Source organism: Zeus faber, assembly GCF_960531495.2.
Source record: "Zeus faber genome assembly, chromosome: 2".
NCBI lineage: Eukaryota > Metazoa > Chordata > Actinopteri > Zeiformes > Zeidae > Zeus > Zeus faber.
The window spans coordinates 12,835,671-12,855,385 of NC_137189.1; the positions used below are offsets into that span (position 1 = coordinate 12,835,671).

Below are 19,715 nucleotides of genomic sequence, written 5' to 3' on the forward strand. Positions count from 1 at the left end.
CCCTGATAACTTTCGCCCATGTTATCAGCCATGGCTTAGAAACGTGTTTACCGCATAGCAAGCTCTCCACTCATGTTGTCTCAGAATAGAGACATTAAACAAGTCGTTTGTTATAAAATTGTTTGAGTAAGTTCTGAGCAAGGGCTGAGAGTGTTATTTGTTTTTATTGTGTTTGTTTAACAGTATGTCAGCTGCCGACACTGATTAACTTGTTTTGTTTCGAGGGAAATGACTGGTTTCCTCTGGGTGGTGACGAGAATGGGGGTGTTCACGCATCCACCACTCACGTCTTGCATAACTCCCAGGTTCAGCCCTTGCCAAATTCCACTCACAGATATCCTTGGTGTGTTGGACCAGTTTCATTTCATGTAAACAGAGCTCAAAGTCAAACTGAGGCACAGCTACTATCCCCTTGGTAAACACGAATGGATTCTCTTAAATGACTGAAATGTGAGCAATTTAAAAAGGATACTGGTGTTTTTATTGCTGAGAAACATCCCAAGAGTCATTGACGTTCCTACTAAAACATTGATGTCTTTGATTACCCATTGCTAAACCACATTAAGAATATATATAAGAAGCTTATATTTTTTATATTTATTATATTATATTATATTATATTATATTATATTATATGTGGAGCATTATTGATATGAAAATAATAAATATAGCTACAGGCAGCAATCAACAGGGTCCAGCTTATTCGTGGTAGGTACGTATACCAGTTTCCCGGGTTCTCGGAAACACGGCACGATTTTCCAAGTTTACGTTGAACGCCGCATCAGCTCCCTTGACGTTTCGTCTCCTGTTTTCTCGTCTCGCGGAGCAACCACTATGCGCTCTACACAGCGCGACCCCCTGAATGGGGATGCGCACCCAGAGACGGAAACCGGAGTTACATGACATTGGTTCATGAAGTCACAAAGCTCCTACTAATCAAGGTACGCCAAAATTCTTCAACTTCCGGTTCATTTTTCGTCTTTTTTCGTCTTCTTTCGTCTTCCTGCTCCAAATGTAGATCGATATGGATCAAACTTGAACCACGAGATGTCTGAAACATCCCGGTTCTAATGAGCCCTCAACCACCTCGTGTGTTCCGCGATTGTCACGTTCCAGACACTTTTAGCCCGAAAAATGCCAAAGAGAATAATAATTAAAATCCCAGCAGTAACAATAGGGTTTCAGCCCTGCGGACTGGACCATAATAATAATAATAATAATAATAATAATAATAATAATAATAATAATAATCCACCTCCTTAAACGCTGATTCCCACATAACACTTTGAAAGTCATCCATAACTACAACAGGACTGTCTGGCGGTCTATTAGGGGACAGCGTGTAGATTTTTCTTTTGCACAATCGCCTACAGACGATGACGCAGGAGCTGGTGACGTGTTAAGGGCGTGGACAGTGGCGGGGATCACACCTCCGAGGGTCCTCCAATCCGAGGCTCCCCGTCAGCCTAGACGGCCGCTGGCAGATATAACTAGGGGCCGCAGCTGATGCAATAGTGAAGAACACACGTGTAGCGGTTGGGACGTCCAGGGAAGCAGGCGCCGTCAGACTTTATTTGTGACTATACACCGGTGAGTTCAATGTGCATCGTTTTGTCGATTAATTCAGACGGACCGTCATTTCAATAATTCATATTTGGAATTATTAAAGATATTGAAGAGTATTCTATGGCAGGATCAGGCGTTATTGGCCAAGTATGGCTACACAGACAGGGAATTCGACTGTGGTTGTCAGCACAGAACACACAGTAAAATCTGAAGCGAAATTTAAGAGAAATATTTACACACACTAGGCAGAAACTGTAATAAACACTATTTACAATGTGTGGGAGTACACATTGAAATACTAACAAAATAATCATACATACATACATACATACGTGTGTGTGTGTGTGTGTGTGTGTGAAGGGACATTTTGTGCACAACAATGCAAAGCCGACTTTTCTTTTTGGATGCAATTTTATTATTGTATTTACACCTGATTCACGTTTAATTTCGGGCTGATTCAATAAGCCTATTAAGCTTTGGTCGCCCCTGAGTACGTGACGTAATGCGTAATTCTTTCTGGTGTGTTTCCAACACTTCCATCCTCGCGGCCCATTGGTCCAGGTTCTGTCAGACAACGTGGCATCACTGGCGCCAATATAAAGACATTTCTATCATTGTGTTAACGATTATTTAAAGTAAGATGGAACAATGCGGTTGGCAAACACCCTCCTCCACTGTACTGAATACGGGCGGAGTATTATTGCAGCGTTTTAACTGTAAAGTGTAGACACTGTCTGTTATCGCCCAGTTAAATCAGCCAGCTTAAAACAATGCTGAAAACAAAACCAATTAAAAAAAAAAAAGATCATCTGAACACCCTCATGTTTTTATTCCCTGTTAAACAATCGCTCTCCGTCACCTGAAGGTGAAATAGAAAAGGGGGGGGGGGGGGGGAAACGAGCTTTTTCAAATTTCTGCTCAAATTAAATCCCGTCACTGTGCATATCGAGGAGTTGCGGGTGTGTGTTCATAGTGGCAGAACACTCAAAAGACAGAACCGCCGCGGGAAGCCTCTGTTCCCGGCGGCTCCCGAGGACCAGGCTCCGCCAGGCGGCCCGCCGCTACTGACGCATGACTCGCGAACGATTCGTTCGTAGCGTACTCAATCTTTTTAAGTGAGTCGGCGGTCCCTCCGGTAAAATGGCGAGTCCTCGTCTCACAAACGGAAAAGAATAATAACGATGACAAAGGTCAGAGGCAAGATAAGGCCACGGTGTTTGGCGTAATCCACATCGAATTTGACTGATTTACACTTTCCGTAATCCACCAAAGGATGTACTTTTGGCGGAATCCGCACAACATCCTTCCACCTAAAATATTGAATGTTGACAGAATTAAATAGTTATTGTGAGAATTCCACTCACAACTCCCCAGCCGACCGACTCTTGTGACCGGTTAACTTACTTTTTTTTAAATGTGTTTCACGTTTTATTTTTTGGGGTTGTACTGTTGACTCGTCAAGAACGAATCAAAAAAAAGGGGTCGAACCTTTCATCGCGAGTACGAGTGTGTATGTTCATCCGTCGTCTCAGACGCCGTGACGTCACGCACCCTCTTACTCTGATTGGCTTTCGCCGAAGGCAGGGCAGTATAAATAGTCCAAGTTACGCTCTTTCCTTCCTCTTTTTGTTTTTAATCGGGCGCTTCTTCCCCTGTCCTCGGTGAGTATCACGGGAGCTCGTTTTGATGGTAGTCTTTAATATGTTTGATTGTTTTTTATTTCTAATCGATACTTGTCGGAAGGATGCTCGCACGGGTCGCGCCCATGTTCATAGTCTTCCATGCAGAGAAAGCAGTTTAATCGTAGTCTGTTTTTTGTTTGTTTTTTGTTGTTTGTTTTTTCCCCTTTAATTTTTCTTGGTCAAACAAATCCACACGCTCCATTTTCTTGTCTTGTTCACTTGTATTATGTAGTGTCAAAACGAGTTTCATATCTTTAAGTTACCCTTGTGGGACTTGCTGGGACAATTATTATTATTTTTTTTTTTAACGTTCAATTGTCTCTCTTCGGTAAACGGGATTTTCAGTGGTATCGGAGTGAGCTGCGTTCCGTCGTCGCTCTTTGTTTTCGCTCCGTGTCGCTCCTGGCATTTTGGAGAGACGCCCTGACCCCCGGGTGCTGCAGCAGCCCGCTCTGGGGGTTTCGCGTTGAAACTCTGAACACACCACCGGAAGATGGCAGTGAAATATTGCAGTATTAAAACATGTCAAGTGTTTAAATGGCGTAATTAGAACTGTCTCCATGTATTTGGAAGCGTTTGAAAGTGGTGCAATGCACAGACCCGCAACGAAAGAATGGAAACAAGACATAACGACCAGAAAATACACAATGTATGCATACACGGTATAAGTTCAAGTGGACAAGCGGTATGCAAGCAAAATGTTAAAATGTGAGTTGTAATAACTTTTTCATAGTCTTTGTTTCTCTTACATACGTTACTCTTAACCATTCCTCTGTCAGATATGACCGATCCTTGCAAAGTGGCCCTCCCTTAAAAAAAAACTGCCCTTGAGCATTACATTAAAGTCTAGATATGTTCTAAATTGGACCCGTCCCCTCGCAGACACCATGCCAGTCATCAGAACCCTCAGCAAGGTGGCCAAGCAGGCCCTGCTCTCCACGCCGGGGTGCGGGTGCCAGCCGCTGGCGGTGGCCGTACGCAGCATCAGCTTCTCCCCGCGTCAGGTGACGTCCGACGCCAGCTTCCACTCCGTGTCCTTCTCGGAGACAGACCACCCCAAGGTTCTCATCACAGGTAGACACCTGGACACCAATATGTGATACACTTGTCATCTAGGAATGTTGTTATTTATGTGCCTTGGCCGTAATGCCGTCTTGGCTACAGCATTATGAATAACTGGAGCTGCATTAATAATGAGGCTTATGATATAAGATGAACGTTTAAAAAAAATAAAATAAAAATAAAATGGTAGGCGGTGAGTGTCTTGACCTCTTCCATATGGCCCACTTTACATTGCCTCAGTTTCCACGGAAACCAGCGCTGATTACATTTCATGTTGGATGATATTTTGAATGTCTGTCTATATGTCTATGATATTTAATGTCATGCTTCCACTCTGCTACAGGGGGCCTTGGTCAGCTGGGAGTGGGGCTTGCCAATTTGTTAAGGTTAGTTTCTCACTTGAAAGACTGGCAATCTAACTTTGACTTTACATGCGTTGTAATTGTCAGAAGAAATGACTAGCCTAAACATGACTTATAATTATGGCAGAACATTCCTCTGTAATATGCCTTAAGTATTTTTAAACTTTTACGTTATGTCCCCGCCTTGCAGGAAGAGGTTTGGAAACAACAATGTAATTCTGTCGGACATCAGGAAACCTCCCAGCCATGTCTTTCATAGCGGTGAGTAGATCTGATAGAGCGCTAATCTTTTAGTTTTAAATCATTTTTTGTTTGTTTTGTCAACAAGATAACTACACTTACCACATTTCATTTTGCAATATTTCATGGGGCAGGGTGGATCATTTGTTAATGTGTTACAAATGTACCCCAGTGATTTGGTGCAATGCTGCCAAATAACACAAATGCAGTGCAGGAAATAAAAGGTGACTGAACCATGGATCCATGGATTTTTTTTTTTTTTAACTGTGCTTTCAGTCGGTCATTTGTGAATTGGTTCACCTTCTGCAATCGATGATGAATGGGGTGATGTATGGTGATTAGTCAGCCAAGTCAAAGACCAGTAATGAGCTGTAAAAAGAGCTGATGAATGTGGCCATTAACCGCCTCCAGATCCTTATTTAATGATTATTTTTGAATAAAAAAAAAAAAATTCCCAGTGTCTGGCAACAAATACTCAAGTAACCTGAAGAAAATATTTATGAAAACTGAAGGGCTAAGATGAATTGATGCTTGCTTTTGTCGGAAAACACAATTTGGGGGAATTTCCTTGAAGAGGAGAAAATTGATGGATAGAAACTATTCAACGTGGTTGCCCTTAACCCAGAGAATCCAACCATGTTGGTCTGGGGGGGTGGGGGGGGGGTAAAGAATGGAATGTATTGAAATAAAAAAAACTATCAGATATGTAAATATAACTTTTTTGTAAATGGTGGTGTGGATGCTCATTTCTTTCACCTTCAGGCCCGTTCATTTACTCGGACATCCTGGACTACAAAAACCTTCGTGAAATAGTGGTGAACAACCGTATCACGTGGTTGGTTCACTACAGCGCTCTGCTCAGCGCTGTTGGCGAGGCCAATGTGTCCCTAGCAAGGGCTGTCAACATCACCGGTAAGCAACATGTAACTAAAGCCCCTTTCACCTCATGCAGTCTTTCCCAGCAATGTTCCAGAACCGTTCCTCAATAGGAGCAAGGAAGTTTGTTCCGGCAATTTCCCACCTCAAACCTTTGTAACATTTCCGGGAAAATGAAGAGACAGTTGTATTGTGAATGGAAGCAGTAAAATTGCCAGAACAAGTGCTGAATTAGGGGTGGCACAGAGTACAGTATTGGCAAAGCACATAGTGGTATTTCTTTTGTACAAATATTATATATATTTGTTTTACTGAAACACGTCCAGTCTCTACGGAGACAGCTCTTTTATATTCTTAATTTTTTCTTTTTCTTCTTAAAAATGCCACTCAGACATTAGACAATGTCTTTTCGAGTTAGGGGTGCAGTGCGACAGGTACATCGTGCACAAGCGCTTTCCTTGGCCTCTGGCTGCACCGGAGGGTACGAGCGGACAGGGAGCGGTAAAATGGACGGCGAATGTTCCTTCTCCGGAGGCAGCCAGTGTAGGACAGGTGGAAAATGATCACACTGATATTTGCTTAGAATTATTGTGCCAGGTGCGCCTCGGTTATCCCAATATTCTGCGGGGAACTGTGTGAAAGGGGCTTTACTGTCTCAGAGTTTTTAGACCCCATCATTTCAGTATGATTTCACTTTAGAAACGGCAAATTCTTTGTCTAGTGCAATGTCCCAACGACTTGTGCTTTTGTCTCTTCAGGTCTTCACAACATCCTGGACATTGCTGCCGAACACGGCCTGCGTCTCTTTGTCCCCAGCACCATTGGTGCCTTTGGGCCCACCTCCCCTCGCAGCCCCACCCCGGATCTGTGTGTGCAGAGGCCTCGCACCATCTACGGTGTCTCAAAAGTCCATGCTGAGCTGATGGGAGAGGTGAGATATGGCACCCCTCTCCGCACAAAATCTTATCTCTACATGACCATGTAATGACCTCACAATCTATTCCCCTCTGCGACAGTACTACCACCATCGCTATGGCCTGGACTTCCGCTGTCTCCGCTACCCAGGGATCATCTCTGCTGACTCTCAGCCCGGTGGGGGCACAACAGGTGAGGGAAATAAAATCCCCCCACATGATGCTATGGAACGCAGCCACGTGGGAGTTCACCGTTTTTAATAACCTGTCTATTCCTGTACATCTCAGGTCGTATCGCAAGTTGGTTATGCCAGCAACTTATAACGGAGAGCTGCTCAGACATGTTTATAACATAGTTTCAGCACAAACCCCATACCAAAGCCCCTCTGCCAATTGCTCAACACCTAGCCCAGCTTACCTGACATTTTATATGCGCAGCACTATCCCCCTTTTTTATGCTGTAGTCTATCCTAATTTAGAGGTCTGGAGGATTTAACATCACATTTTTGTTCTTCTCCTGCCAGACTATGCCGTTCAGATTTTCCATGATGCAGTCAAGACGGGCAAGTTCGAATGCAACCTGAGACCAGACACACGGCTCCCCATGATGTACATTGACGACTGCCTTCGTGCCACCTTGGACGTAATGGAGGCTCCAGCTGACACTCTTTCCATGAGGACCTACAACATCAATGCCATGAGTTTCACACCAGAGGAACTGGCACAGGAGGTCCAGAAGCAGCTGCCAGATCTGGAGGTCGCATATGATATCGACCCTGTGCGACAGGCCATCGGTAAAAAAACATTACATTTTAGCTTAATTGCAGGACATGCCCTGAAAACAAATGTGGGTTTTGACTCTTATTTCTGTATTACAGCTGATAGCTGGCCAATGAACTTTGACGACAGAAACGCACGGAACGACTGGGGGTGGAAGCACGACTACGACCTTCCCGAGCTTGTCCAGACAATGCTCAACTTCATCGGCTCAGAAACGCGCATCGCCCGAGCTAATTGAGCTCACAATCCATCAGCAGGCGTATTGTTTGTAAATGCGGTAGTGACTGATCGAGGAGAATGGAGAGGCGAAGCCTTTCCATCCTCATTCTGTGTTACTGGGATGAGGGCTGCTTGCCTCAAACGAGGCCACAATGTCTGCAGAAGGTGAGGGTTATACCATAGAGTTGGTTAGACTAACCCAATCACCTTCTATTTACCGCTCCACTCCCTTGTTCTTTACCACGGTCTTACTCTTACTGCATGGAGATTTGGATAAAGAGTAGAGTCCTAAAAGTCCATAAAGAGTCCTCATAGCTCAAGATTGGCAGGGGTATTCCGGGGGGGGATTATCGCAGGGCCTTTGAAAACCAATGAAATAAAAGGAAAATAAGTTGCTTGACACATTGCAATGTTTTCGAGGCAAAAAATAATAACCAGTGAATGTGGTTGCTAAGTGCTTGAACCCCATTTGTTTAAAAATATAATGGGAGGATTTATTTTCTATTTAATTTATTTACTCAGACCTTCTGAGTATTCAGGTATTTGTGGCACACATCAGGCTGGAATTAAGTCAGTACTCTGAAATGAGAGGTTCAGCAAACAATATTTAAGTGGTATTTGATGCACTATATATATATTTGAATCAGTTGACAAAAACAAATGACAGGATTTGCATGAGGTGAATTATTCCGATGGTGCATCTATAATAATGAGAAGGGGATTATCTTATTTTTAAAAAAAATTGAATACTTTTATACACCGTTCTTTTTATTCCACTTTTTCATACTCTATTTATTCTTTCTGCAGCTGGTGAATGCATGGGGATAATGTTAAGTGAAGGTGTTTATCTGTACTTGTGTTTGAAATAAGTTAGCCCAGACTGTTTGTTTTGTCTTCTGTAATGATTCCTTTGTGGGTTTCTTCTAAAAGGAAAGGTGTCTTTCCTTCAAAACTCAGTAAAATGAATGCATTGCTTTCCATGTGAAAGTCATAATGAGTTCTGTTCTCTCAATTATAAAATCCTTTTTTCCAATTACCTCAGTTTTTCTTGTGTGTTGCACGCAGCATTTACCAACTCATCTTGAGCAAGTTCCTCTGGTGTGCAGGGTAAATTGTCATTTGCTTAAGTAAGATATTAAACACTGACGCAACTCAGAACAATGTACCCTTTTTGTCAGGCTTGTGGTAATGCACTGTATGTGGAAACTTAAAGCCACATGGTCCCACCGTTAAATTAGCATAAAGATTTGAGTAATGTCTTTTCTTAAAGTGTGTGTTTAGGCTCAGTCATAAGAGCTTTGCTGCTGCACATGCAACAAAAAGAATGGACTGTCTTTTCTCCTGAGTAGTGACAACTGAAGAACCATCTGATATCATATGTTAGCAGTTTGACAAATAAAACCCATGTACTTAGTGAGTTTTCGATTTAAACATAAAAATCCAATTCACACCTGTGCTGACTTCACCGGTGGAATCGGCAGCAAACCAATACAATGGGTGATTGGGCGGTAACCTTAGAGGGCACATGAGGAAAGAGGAGTGGCTGTCACCTGGCACATCATGCAAGGAAGTGTGTGTGTGTGTGTGTGGGAGAGTCAGGATGTCTCCCCATTAATATGGGGCTTCATTCAGTAAAAGACAGGATGTTAAATGTCTAAATACTTAAGTTGTATCCTGCTGCATCAGCATGAATCAATGCCCAAAGCAAGGCAGTATTTTAAGGCAACCATGCCTATACGTACACGTACAAGCGTACAAGCCTATATGTACATGTGCAAATGTGATGGCTGCAGCTGCACACAAAAGGAAGTGCACGTACTGGAAAGCTGTGCTGTGGTTCAGCATGTAACAGTGGCAGCTTGAGCATTAGGTAAACTAACCTTTTCAGTTCTTAAAATATCAAATGATGAAGAACATAGGTCTAAAAATAAGTTGTAAAAAATAGTTATCAGAATTGTATATGAGGCCTGTGTGAAAATCAATCTTGTCTGGCATGAACTAGCAGTAAGTATGGGTCTGAAATGTAAATTTCTACTCTCAATATCTCAAAATATTACTCCATAACAAGTAAGGAATATGAACACATTCCGTAGTCTGTAATTATCACATTAAAACTTAAGGCAATAATTGCACATTTTCAATATTGACATCATTGTGTGCTGTATTGTTAGATGACATTACATGACGTCATTTAGCGCTTTTGTCCAAAGTGACTCACATTGAGGACAACACAATAAGTACTGTTAAGCTATTTGGCAGAAAATCATTCATTCTTATACAAAATACAATACTGTATAAACAAAGGTGACACATAGAATGACCCTGTTTGATACATACACAATACACAACAGATCTAGAGAAAAGAATTACATCTATTGTACAAAAATATCCACTTCAAGAACCAGAACCAAGGAAAGTTACAGTGTAGCTCCAGTGAGTGCAGTCGATGGGAATGTGTTCAATGCTGAATGACACACTGAGGACAACAATATATCTGGAGCTGCAGACTTGTCAGCCTTTCTTGAATTTCTGTGTGTCAGTAATTACTGCATCCCCGCACGACCTTGGCTTGTTCTGTTCCGCAAAGTGCGGAGGGGACACATGATAAATGCCAACGACCTTCAGCTTCCAGCTAACAAATGTGGTATTATTTCTGCACGGTTACAAAAAGCTGTGGGATGCTGAAACACCACCTCAGTATAGGTATGGGCCATCATGTCAACTTAAAATTTTTAAACCTGAAATTGTGCATGGATGAAAAAAAAAAAAAAAAGTGCTTCAAACCTCACTTTCAACTACAACAAAGCTCGTTGACTTCAATTTAGGGGTAGTGGTTGACAATGGTAGACATAGTCGTAGTGAACCTAACACATTTTGGTGAATCCGGATCTGCCTGTTTTATGATGAATGGATTGTCTCTCTGTGTACATTCCCTTGAAGCAGGGCTATGGTATCATGGAAGCCAGACACCGTTTACTCCCCCAACCCCCAAACTCTGAAATAAAACTACTTGGTGCATTATTCACGACTGAATTGCCACATATCATTCAACAACTTTAGGCCTCATGCATGCATAACCCCCACATATGCACCACATACAGCGATTACGTCTTAAGCTGCCCCGCTCGATTCAGCGAGCAGCATCACTCTTTTTCAGCATGCCTGCGAACTCAAACCACTTTCACGTTCTCCAAATGTGCGTACGTGCTTGTCGGCATGGTTGCATGTGTTGATGTGGAGGTGTGTCTTTTTGTGTGTGCCGGGTTGCTGGTCCTCCAGACAAGAACACTGAGAGAGGACACAAACACTTGTTGAGGTGGTGGGGAGCACTCTTGGAACCAAAGCAAAGCAAGTCTGACAGGGTAATTTTCTTTTGCTCCATTTTCTCCTTATGGTTTCAAGGGACCTTAGCTGTTATGTAACCGGCCTCCTTGTGTGTGCACACACTTTGGTGTGCCTGTCTGCCCTCAGCCAATCAGAGCCCTTGCTGGGCCACAGGGGCCGCAGTGTTTTGTCCTTTGTCATGTAATAAGATCCACAGGAGGAGCGTGGGGGCTGTGGCGGGCATCAGATGTTTAGAACAGGGGTTATACATCGAGTGAAAGAATAGAAGCTGAGACGGGTCTGGGCAAAAAAACAAAGCTGGGGACCGAGGTGGCATGGTGCTGGCGGTGAGGGGTAGGGGGATGGTCCATGGAGAGAAATGACAAAACACTCTGTGCTACAGCTGCTATTCACATGGAAAAACCTATTGCTATGGTAATGGCAAAAAAAAACCTACTCTACTTCCCTCTTGTCCTTACAGCCGTTCCACTCCACTCCCATAGAAATAAAAACAGCCCTATACTGTATGTTACCTTCCCACCTTGCTGTGAGGTCTTAATAAACAAAGTTCCCTGTTTCTGCTTTTGTTTTTTCCTTGTCGTGGTTACTAATGACAACTATAATTCCTACTTCAACCTATCATGTTGGAAATATTGATGATTTCGATATTTCTTTGATGACTAACATTTCCACTGTATCACTAAACCTTTTGCTGTCAATATACCTTCCCGCAAAACCGCACCCAACAGCTGGTCGCTGGTCTTTTTTTATTGCTGAGGGTGACAACCTTTTCTCCAGGGATCTGGAATGAAATACATATCGTGACGATCAGCAAATCAATTTGGGTCCTGGGAGTATACGTTTACCGCTCGGTGACCCTTGCAGTAAGCAGTAAATGCTTTGACCTGACTTTACCGTTACACAAAGCAGCATGAACACAGTGTCGTGTATGAGAGGCTCATATTTCTTATCAAACCAACGGATACAAGAATCGTTTCAAGACAGGACAGGCAATTTATAGAACTTCAAAATTCCACAACGAATACAATAAATTTGAAAAAAGCTTCAATGGTGTTGCTGTTTATCGCCTCCATTCAAGAACTTCTCATCTTCTCACTAAAAATATACAATTAAGATGAGATGATCCCCGGCAAAAATGTTTATCTAGCATTAAGTAAATACAAAAAAGAATACTAATATTTGTATCCCTGGAGGTAAAGCGGTTAAAAAAAATGGAAAACAAAACGAAAGAAAGTGGAAACAAAAGTATGTCTACATTTGTGGCAAATGAGTGTTGCACCACAGTGTGTAGGGGGAACGGTGACCACCACCTGACTGTAGTCTGTCCTCTCAGGCCTCCTACACTCTTATGTAACCACAGAACATGCGTTCAGATTAGACGTACGCCAAGCTGTATGTGAGTCGAACCAGAGAACAAACGACTCGTATCTGTCTCCAGCGCGGCAAACCTAAGCTTGTTTGGTTTCCTTGAATTTCCTCGAAAAAAGCCACATAAACGGCCCCGGCTTTAAGGTACCATCGTGGAGGACGCGATAGTATTCAGTGTCTTTTATCTTTAATCTTTCACGAGGATGTCTGTAAAGGGTTCGACTGGCCTGCTTAAGAGCTTATAAGGTTGGCTGAGCTGATTATCCGAGCATTTACTTTGCCCGCCACAACTTTGGCATGGATTGGAAATTAGCACAGTGAGGGATTGAGCGAGCGCCACTTCAGCACGCAGCACAGGCGAGAAGCAGCGAGCATCCCATCAATGGAGTGTCTTTATTCACAATCTGGCAGCTGTAAACCCCCAAGAGACTGTGTGGGTAGTGGATTTTGGATTTTCCCCATTAGCATAAACATTATAAAAGATAGAGGTAGTCATGAACTAGACCATGTGCACATGATTTTCCCAATACACTGAGCCTGGTCCTTTCAACAGTCAGTTGCCAACTGGAGTTACAGAAAACAATCATTGATGGCAGACAGCGTGATATTCAGTTGGAATTGAAAATATATTTCAATTCAATGTAGGGACGTCCAACACACATTTCTTTAGTTCTGGTCTTGCTTTATAAAAATGAAAGAAAAAATGAAAAATTCCTTTTCTTGCAAGAACAACTTTTAAACGAGGTGAAAAGGGACCCTTCCAGCGCCACCGACTTAAGGCCTATGTATGATTACGCACATTAGTGTCAGGGACAGAGATCCGGGAGCAAGGTTTCACACTGTTGCAGGCTCAGAAATACAACATTTATCGTCGAAGCCCCCTTCACAGGACGGTACAGACTTCCCGCAGTAATAAAACCTTCATAACAAGCGTGAGCCTGCCACAGTGTTTGTTGGGGAATAGACCATTCTCCGGTGAAGGATTTTTATTTTGACTTTTTATGGTTTTCTTGTGGGTAAGTATTCCTAAAAAGATGAGCTAGTCTTGTTAACCGTGAGACCCGTATATTCCACTTGTTACGTAACGGCGCAATTTCTTTGGATTGGTGCCATAGGGTGTTGAGTTACAAAATAAAGCCATTAACGAATTGTTAGTACACATTATTCGGAAAAGAGTTAAATTGTTTATATTCAAAATATACATATATCTAAAAAAACCCTCTTATTATATCCTACCTGGGAAAGAATATACCGAACAGCTCACACTTCTTCCTAAGTATTAGTATTAGTGTCTATCTAAGTACTTGGATTGGGCGCCATCTTTCGTCAAGTTATAGTTACTACAATGTACTCGGGGCCACCTTGAAATCATGGTTACCGCCGTTCGCAAAATATAAAAATATTATACTTATTCAACTACTGTCGTATATTTCTAGGAACTGAAAACATCTACAATACGAATTTAAATAAATATTTCGATTTATGTATTATTTTAACAAACGCAACACAAACGACTTGTTGTTTTTTTTTGTTTTCTCCGCAGGCATTTCGAGGAACACCTACCGGTATTCCACGCCATCTTTTTTTTTTTCTCTTTAAAGACCCAAGGATGTCCATGCTTGCTGAGCGTGAGTTTTTCCTTCGTGGTTTTTCCCTCAACATTTTTTTTTCTGTTTCATTGAACCGTTTATCGTCATTGCGATTATTGTGCATATCTTAAAACAGTCACCTCTGTTTGTTGTAAAAAATAATCGTCTTTAGAAGGAGTATAATCAGCTAAAAATGACCTGCAATCTCCTGTCAACACGTGTGGGGCGCCGCTGGTTGGACGTAGTTCAGTCAGCGGGTTGTCATTAAAGTTGTATTTAAAGCATAGCATGCGGCTGAATAAGAAGACAACAATTTGTAACTTCCACCGTAAACCCCGACGGCGATTAAACGGTGGATATAGTGCTCCTTCCGATCGGGAAGACGAGTGTTGAGTCGATGCGTTGAGCTGTCGCGATGATTACGTAACAGCCAGACCCGGTGACGATTATTCGAGCAACCCGGAGCAGATCATTTTGTAAAAATCGCTGAATTGATATCACGGTCCAACATTCGCGTGCCATAAAATTAATATTAAACAATTCCATTTTGTATCGCTGTTTCTTTGTATGACAATTCGTCGCCATGTAAGATGTCGTGATCCTGATAGCCTTACTAATGCCCAGAGCCCAGCCTAACTCTCTATGTGTTGTGTTTAGTTATCTGCCCCGCGTCCTGGAAAACCTTCTTCCACTCATGGGGAAAGTCATTGAATATGACACAATTTCCCCAAAGGTCCTGGAGAGAAAAAAAAAAAAAAAGAGTTGCACACAGTTTCTCCCAAGAAGAGATGTAATCAGCACAAATAAGATAAGACACTGATTTAACAGGGTCTTTAATGTGAATGCATGTCTCGTTTCTTGGTGGGAATGGGAACCCCCGATTCGATCAGTCATTGACAGCTCGCAGTTGCGGGCGATAACGTCGGTTGGTGGAAGTCAGAGTGTTGGAGCGTTGAAATGTTTGCCTAATTAACTGCATGCAAATGTAAATTGCCTGATCTCATTCACAGTGACACAAACTAAAATTCCTTGTTCTGTGTACAATCTGTAGCTCGCAGGAAACAGAAGTGGTCCGTAGACCCCAGAAATAGCAGCTGGAGTAAGGATGAATCCAAGTTCGGACAGAAAATGCTGGAGCGAATGGGCTGGTCAAAGGGCAAGGTATATGTATTTAAAGTTGATTTATGTAAGCTTGGTCAAAAACAAATACGCTGGAAGTTCATAGTCATGCAATCAATGGAACACCCACAGGAACAATGCTCCGGTGTTACACTAAAGATGCTTAAAGGCTTTGCAATACAGTGACAATATTTTGTCTATTTATTGGACTATTTTCGCCCTCATGTATGCTAATGTTGATTTTTAAATGAATAAATATTTCTTGACAATATTACACACCCAGAGTTTAGGTTACATATTGTATGAACACACCCTCCGGGTTATTGTCACATGGTCAAGGTCATTATCAAGGTTTTTGGTCCAAAATATTGCACTACTGTCTGCTTATTTTTTGTCAGTACTGTCATTTTGTTAATGGGGATTACAGTGTTTCTCTTATAATTATATAGGCCTGGTGGGCCGCCAGGCCAACATGAATCCACGGCAGGCCAACATTTTTTTTTTTTTCGCCAAAAATAATGCCAAATAACCATTTATCATCCAGTACCAGCTGCGTTTGGCTCTCTCTCTACTCTCACACACACACACACACACACACACACACACACACACACACACACACACACACACACACACACACACACATACCATGCTGTGGCACCCACGTAGCCCCACCTCCTCTCACTCACTCACGGTGCATTCACCTCGTCAGTTGCTCCGGCTGTTTATGGTGTGGCTAGCGGCTCAGGCTAACGCTGCTAAAGGGGAACGGGACATGCGGTCCCTGCTTCTCCGTGTCAGGGGGGCTATGCGCAGTGCTTTGGTCACAAAGTGCGAGATTGTGGCGCAGCAAAGTTGTTTTCCTGCTCCGTAACTTGTTCTCTGGCTCCAGCGCTAGCTGTACACAAGCAACAAAGTTTAAATTATTGTTAATGTTTGCAACAGTCATTTTTCTGTTCTCTGCTACTAGCCAAGAAAAAAAAGTTGTACTTTGTTTATAGCCTTGTTCTATTTATCTTTTAATAAAAATCTTCTTTTTCTTTGAATGGAGCAAGTTAAATGCTTATTTATTCCCTTAACATTTTAATGGTGTTTTGATAATGCCACTAACAACTATAAAGTAAATTACATTTTAAATTTTGAGTTTACATTCACTGGTTTTGGTTCTGGTTTTACATTCACTTTTGGCCAGTTAAAGTTGTTTTTCGGGAAGTTCCGGGACGGTGGCGAAAAAAGTTAGTCTGGAGGCCTTAACCTCTGTGTCATTTCCTGGGAAACTCTGGTCGTGATGCGAGTTGCACTGCTATCACTCACTTTAAATTACTACAATCCTCTTTGGCATTTACTAAATAAAGACAAGTCTTCACTTTTGGGAGGTGAAAACAGACATCAGGAACTGGTTGCAAGGAAAGCACTTGGGGGCCTGCATGAAGATTTCAATAAATGGGCCTCCTGATGCAAATTTCCATATCATGATGCCGTGGTGAAGTTTTCTCCAAGCCAAGAAACAAAGTGCAGCAATGACTTGCACACTGTGTTCATCATGTGCTAATGTTTTGCAGAGGTCATTAGTTACACAGCTTTTTTTTTATGCAATGAATGCAGCTTAAGTCATCCTCTCCTTGTGATGACTTTATTTTAAGTCTCGAATATACTGAGCGAACAAGAATTTGAACCAAATATAAATTACAAACCTCCTGCTACGCCATCCGACCGAAGCCAACCGTGCCGATATGCCATCCCGCACGTCTCGTTTGATTAGGTTTTATTCCGTGTGTACCATCAGGCCTGAAAAAAAATCTAGGAGAAATGCTGGATTATTTATGTAAATGTCACACAGAAAAAAACGTTAATGTCACATAGGAATTCATTCGATTTCACTGGATTCTTGTTTCAATTGTTCACTTGTTGACATCACGTGTCTATCTTTGTCCCGTCAGGGCTTGGGGAAGAGTGAGCAAGGCTCCACCGATCACATCAAAGTTAAGGTGAAAAACAACAACCTGGGTCTCGGCACTACTGCCAGCTATGAGGTTAGTGTATAGAAAATAATGCACATGTTTGTTCTATGTTTGGTGTTTTCGGTCAATATATTTCATATTTTTTTGTTTTTCAATTGAAAACACTGGAAATAGTCGCCTTGTGACGACACAAGTCTGTTTTTGTTTTATTTCTTCATGGACATAACTTTACATATTTATCGATTTAGAATCAGAATGACTATTTCGGCAGGTGCATTTACATGTACTGAATTTATTATGGTGATTATTTCCGCATGTCAGACGATTAGCATTAAGTGAAGCGCTGGTCTCTGAGAGCCAGCAAAAAACAAAACCGATTCACATCATGGGTAAAATGTAGCAAGGATCGATATTCCGGGTAGGGGTGTGCATTTCTCCCTTATAAGACGATGCAATACGTATCAAAATAAATGGGCTATGATACAAATCAGGGACGATAGATTTGAATATGGAACGATTTGATGAGATGCGATGCAATCTAATAGTTATTCACATTTGTTTAATGTCGACATTAATTTTCCATCATAAATTAAAATAAGCCAATTCAATAAAAGTTTATCTTAAATATCTAATTTCTGTTTTGTATTTTTGGAAATTCGTATACATACAAATTAGATATATTATATAGATATTATAGATTATATACTGTATATCTGACGTTTTAATAGTATTTTATTTTTATGTTTTTATCCTATTTTATTTTATTTTTTCCGGACTGTTAAACTTTTTATTTTTAATGCTTATAGTCTGTACTGAAGTGCACCAAACCTCACCATAAGAAATTCCTAGTATATGTAGATGTACCTGCTGAAAATAAAACAATTCTGATTCTAAAAGTGACATTGCCAACCTCCAAATAGATATTTTTCAAGACCAGGGAATCTCAAGTATTTTTCTTACTTTATGGCATTTAGATATAATAATATCCAATATATTGTGATTCTGATATAGTAATATATATTACAGGTACTCTTCACTTAACGACCTACCTGTTTAATGATCGTTTGGACTTACAACCAGCTCTCTGACCACTCTGTATTGTACGCTGCGTGCGCGCCGTCTCAGCGTCAAGCATCTCGTCGTGGATCACCCTTTATATACTATATACACTATATATACTTTATGTGACCCACCGCAGTCTTAAGGGTAATTTGGCCCTCCCTCACACCATTTGAAAGAGGAGAATCAGAGCTTCCAAATAAGGTATATATTATTATATATATTATATATTATATACACTGTATACATCTCATCTCAACACCAGTCTGTGTCGTTCCCGCAGTCTCTCAGTATTCGCTACACTAGCGTTCACAGTGGCCACGCCCCCTTACTGTGAAATAACACGGGTTCTCGCTTATTGACCAATTCACTTAACGACCATGTCCTAGGAACAGAACTCGGTCGTTCAGTGAGGGATACCTGTAAAATATAATATTGTAATGACCCTGGGTGCGTCCGTTACTGCTGGCGGTTCACAAGTCTCGTGAGTGTGCGTACACGATCTGGTGCGCTTGTTTGTGTGTGTGTGGGTGACGGGTCAGAGAGACCGAGAAAGTGCAAGGGAGAAGTGTTGGTTGTCAGTTCAATGGTGTGAAAGAAGAGTTAGCAGTGTGTTTTTTTCCACTTTAAACCCATCCCTGTTGCCACTCTGAAATGCCTCCTCGTTTTCCAAGCGAAGCTGTCTGATGAGGTGGGATCAGGTGGACCAAGATGCAATCGGAGTTTCCCAGCACTGCACGGGGAAGGGTGTGATACGCGTTGTGGATGGTGGTGTAGCAGTGATCCAGAATGTTCTCCTCTCTGGTCAAACGGTTAATAACCTGCTTGTATTTCTTGAGTTTGTCTTAAATTCCCTTTGTTAAAGTCCCCGAGTATGATAACTAGGGAGTCCGGGTGCTTTCTCTCCACATCCACTATCTGATGGGCGAGAAGCCACTGCATGTCGTGTGAGTGGGCTTGCTGTGGAAAATCAGCACTGACCAGAGTGAAGGACGTGAACTCACGGGGGGAATAAAAGCGTTCACAGTTTATGTTGAAAGATTCCAGATCAGGAGAACATGTCAGCAAAATCACTTTCACGTCACTATTATTTTTGATTTATTTCCCCAGAAGGATTTGTTTGAAACTCTCTCTTTATTTTAGCTACATATGGTTATTTGGATTCTGAGTTTAGTGGGAGTGTGTGTTAACATATTCTGCATTCACAGGATAACTGGATCGCCCACCAAGATGATTTCAATCAGCTTCTCACTGAACTCAACAATTGCCACGGTCAAAACAATGACAAAGGTATGTCAATTCTGCAGATTGGTTTAAGTTCTGTTTTTTTCTAAATACTTATTAAAGGTTTCCCTACAAGTTGGGAGACCTGTTATTTTCAGCCTGTGCTTATACAAGAGTTTGAGCACGCTCTATCAGAGTTTTCATTCACACAGTGAATTGAATTTATCATTTTACATTGATTAGAAAAAACACTCTACTGGTTTTGTTTCACATGGTCATCTCCATATATAATTTAAAAATCAGATGTGCTTGGGAAAATGGTGAGATCGGAAGTAATCAATGTTGGAAA

The 19,715-nt window shown here is 41.7% G+C and overlaps 2 protein-coding genes across 3 annotated transcripts in view; both read left to right on the forward strand.

Annotated features, from left to right (window-relative positions):
• Positions 1 to 1,456: 1,456 nt before the first annotated feature.
• On the forward strand, positions 1,457 to 8,737 carry tdh (L-threonine dehydrogenase). Of its 2 annotated transcripts, none has more exons than XM_080024347.1 (9): positions 1,457 to 1,590; positions 4,131 to 4,322; positions 4,654 to 4,696; positions 4,863 to 4,933; positions 5,675 to 5,824; positions 6,547 to 6,719; positions 6,805 to 6,895; positions 7,227 to 7,496; positions 7,581 to 8,737. In XM_080024347.1, exons 2-9 carry the CDS (start codon positions 4,136 to 4,138, stop codon positions 7,718 to 7,720), a joined length of 1,125 nt encoding a protein of 374 aa, XP_079880473.1. In that variant the 5' UTR covers positions 1,457 to 1,590; positions 4,131 to 4,135; the 3' UTR covers positions 7,721 to 8,737. The 2 variants fall into 2 exon arrangements, with proteins under 2 accessions (XP_079880473.1, XP_079880474.1); XM_080024348.1 differs by lacking the exon at positions 1,457 to 1,590 and adding an exon at positions 3,097 to 3,227.
• Positions 8,738 to 13,938: 5,201 nt separating this feature from the next.
• The window catches only part of pinx1 (PIN2 (TERF1) interacting telomerase inhibitor 1), a 28,423-nt gene continuing 22,646 nt past the window's right edge, over positions 13,939 to 19,715 (forward strand). Inside the window, exons 1-4 of the mRNA XM_079996908.1 lie at positions 13,939 to 14,042; positions 15,055 to 15,164; positions 17,063 to 17,155; positions 19,351 to 19,432. Of these exons, the coding sequence (XP_079853034.1) occupies positions 14,024 to 14,042; positions 15,055 to 15,164; positions 17,063 to 17,155; positions 19,351 to 19,432 (304 nt within the window). The 5' untranslated portion in view covers positions 13,939 to 14,023. The remainder of the gene's footprint in view (positions 14,043 to 15,054; positions 15,165 to 17,062; positions 17,156 to 19,350; positions 19,433 to 19,715) is intronic.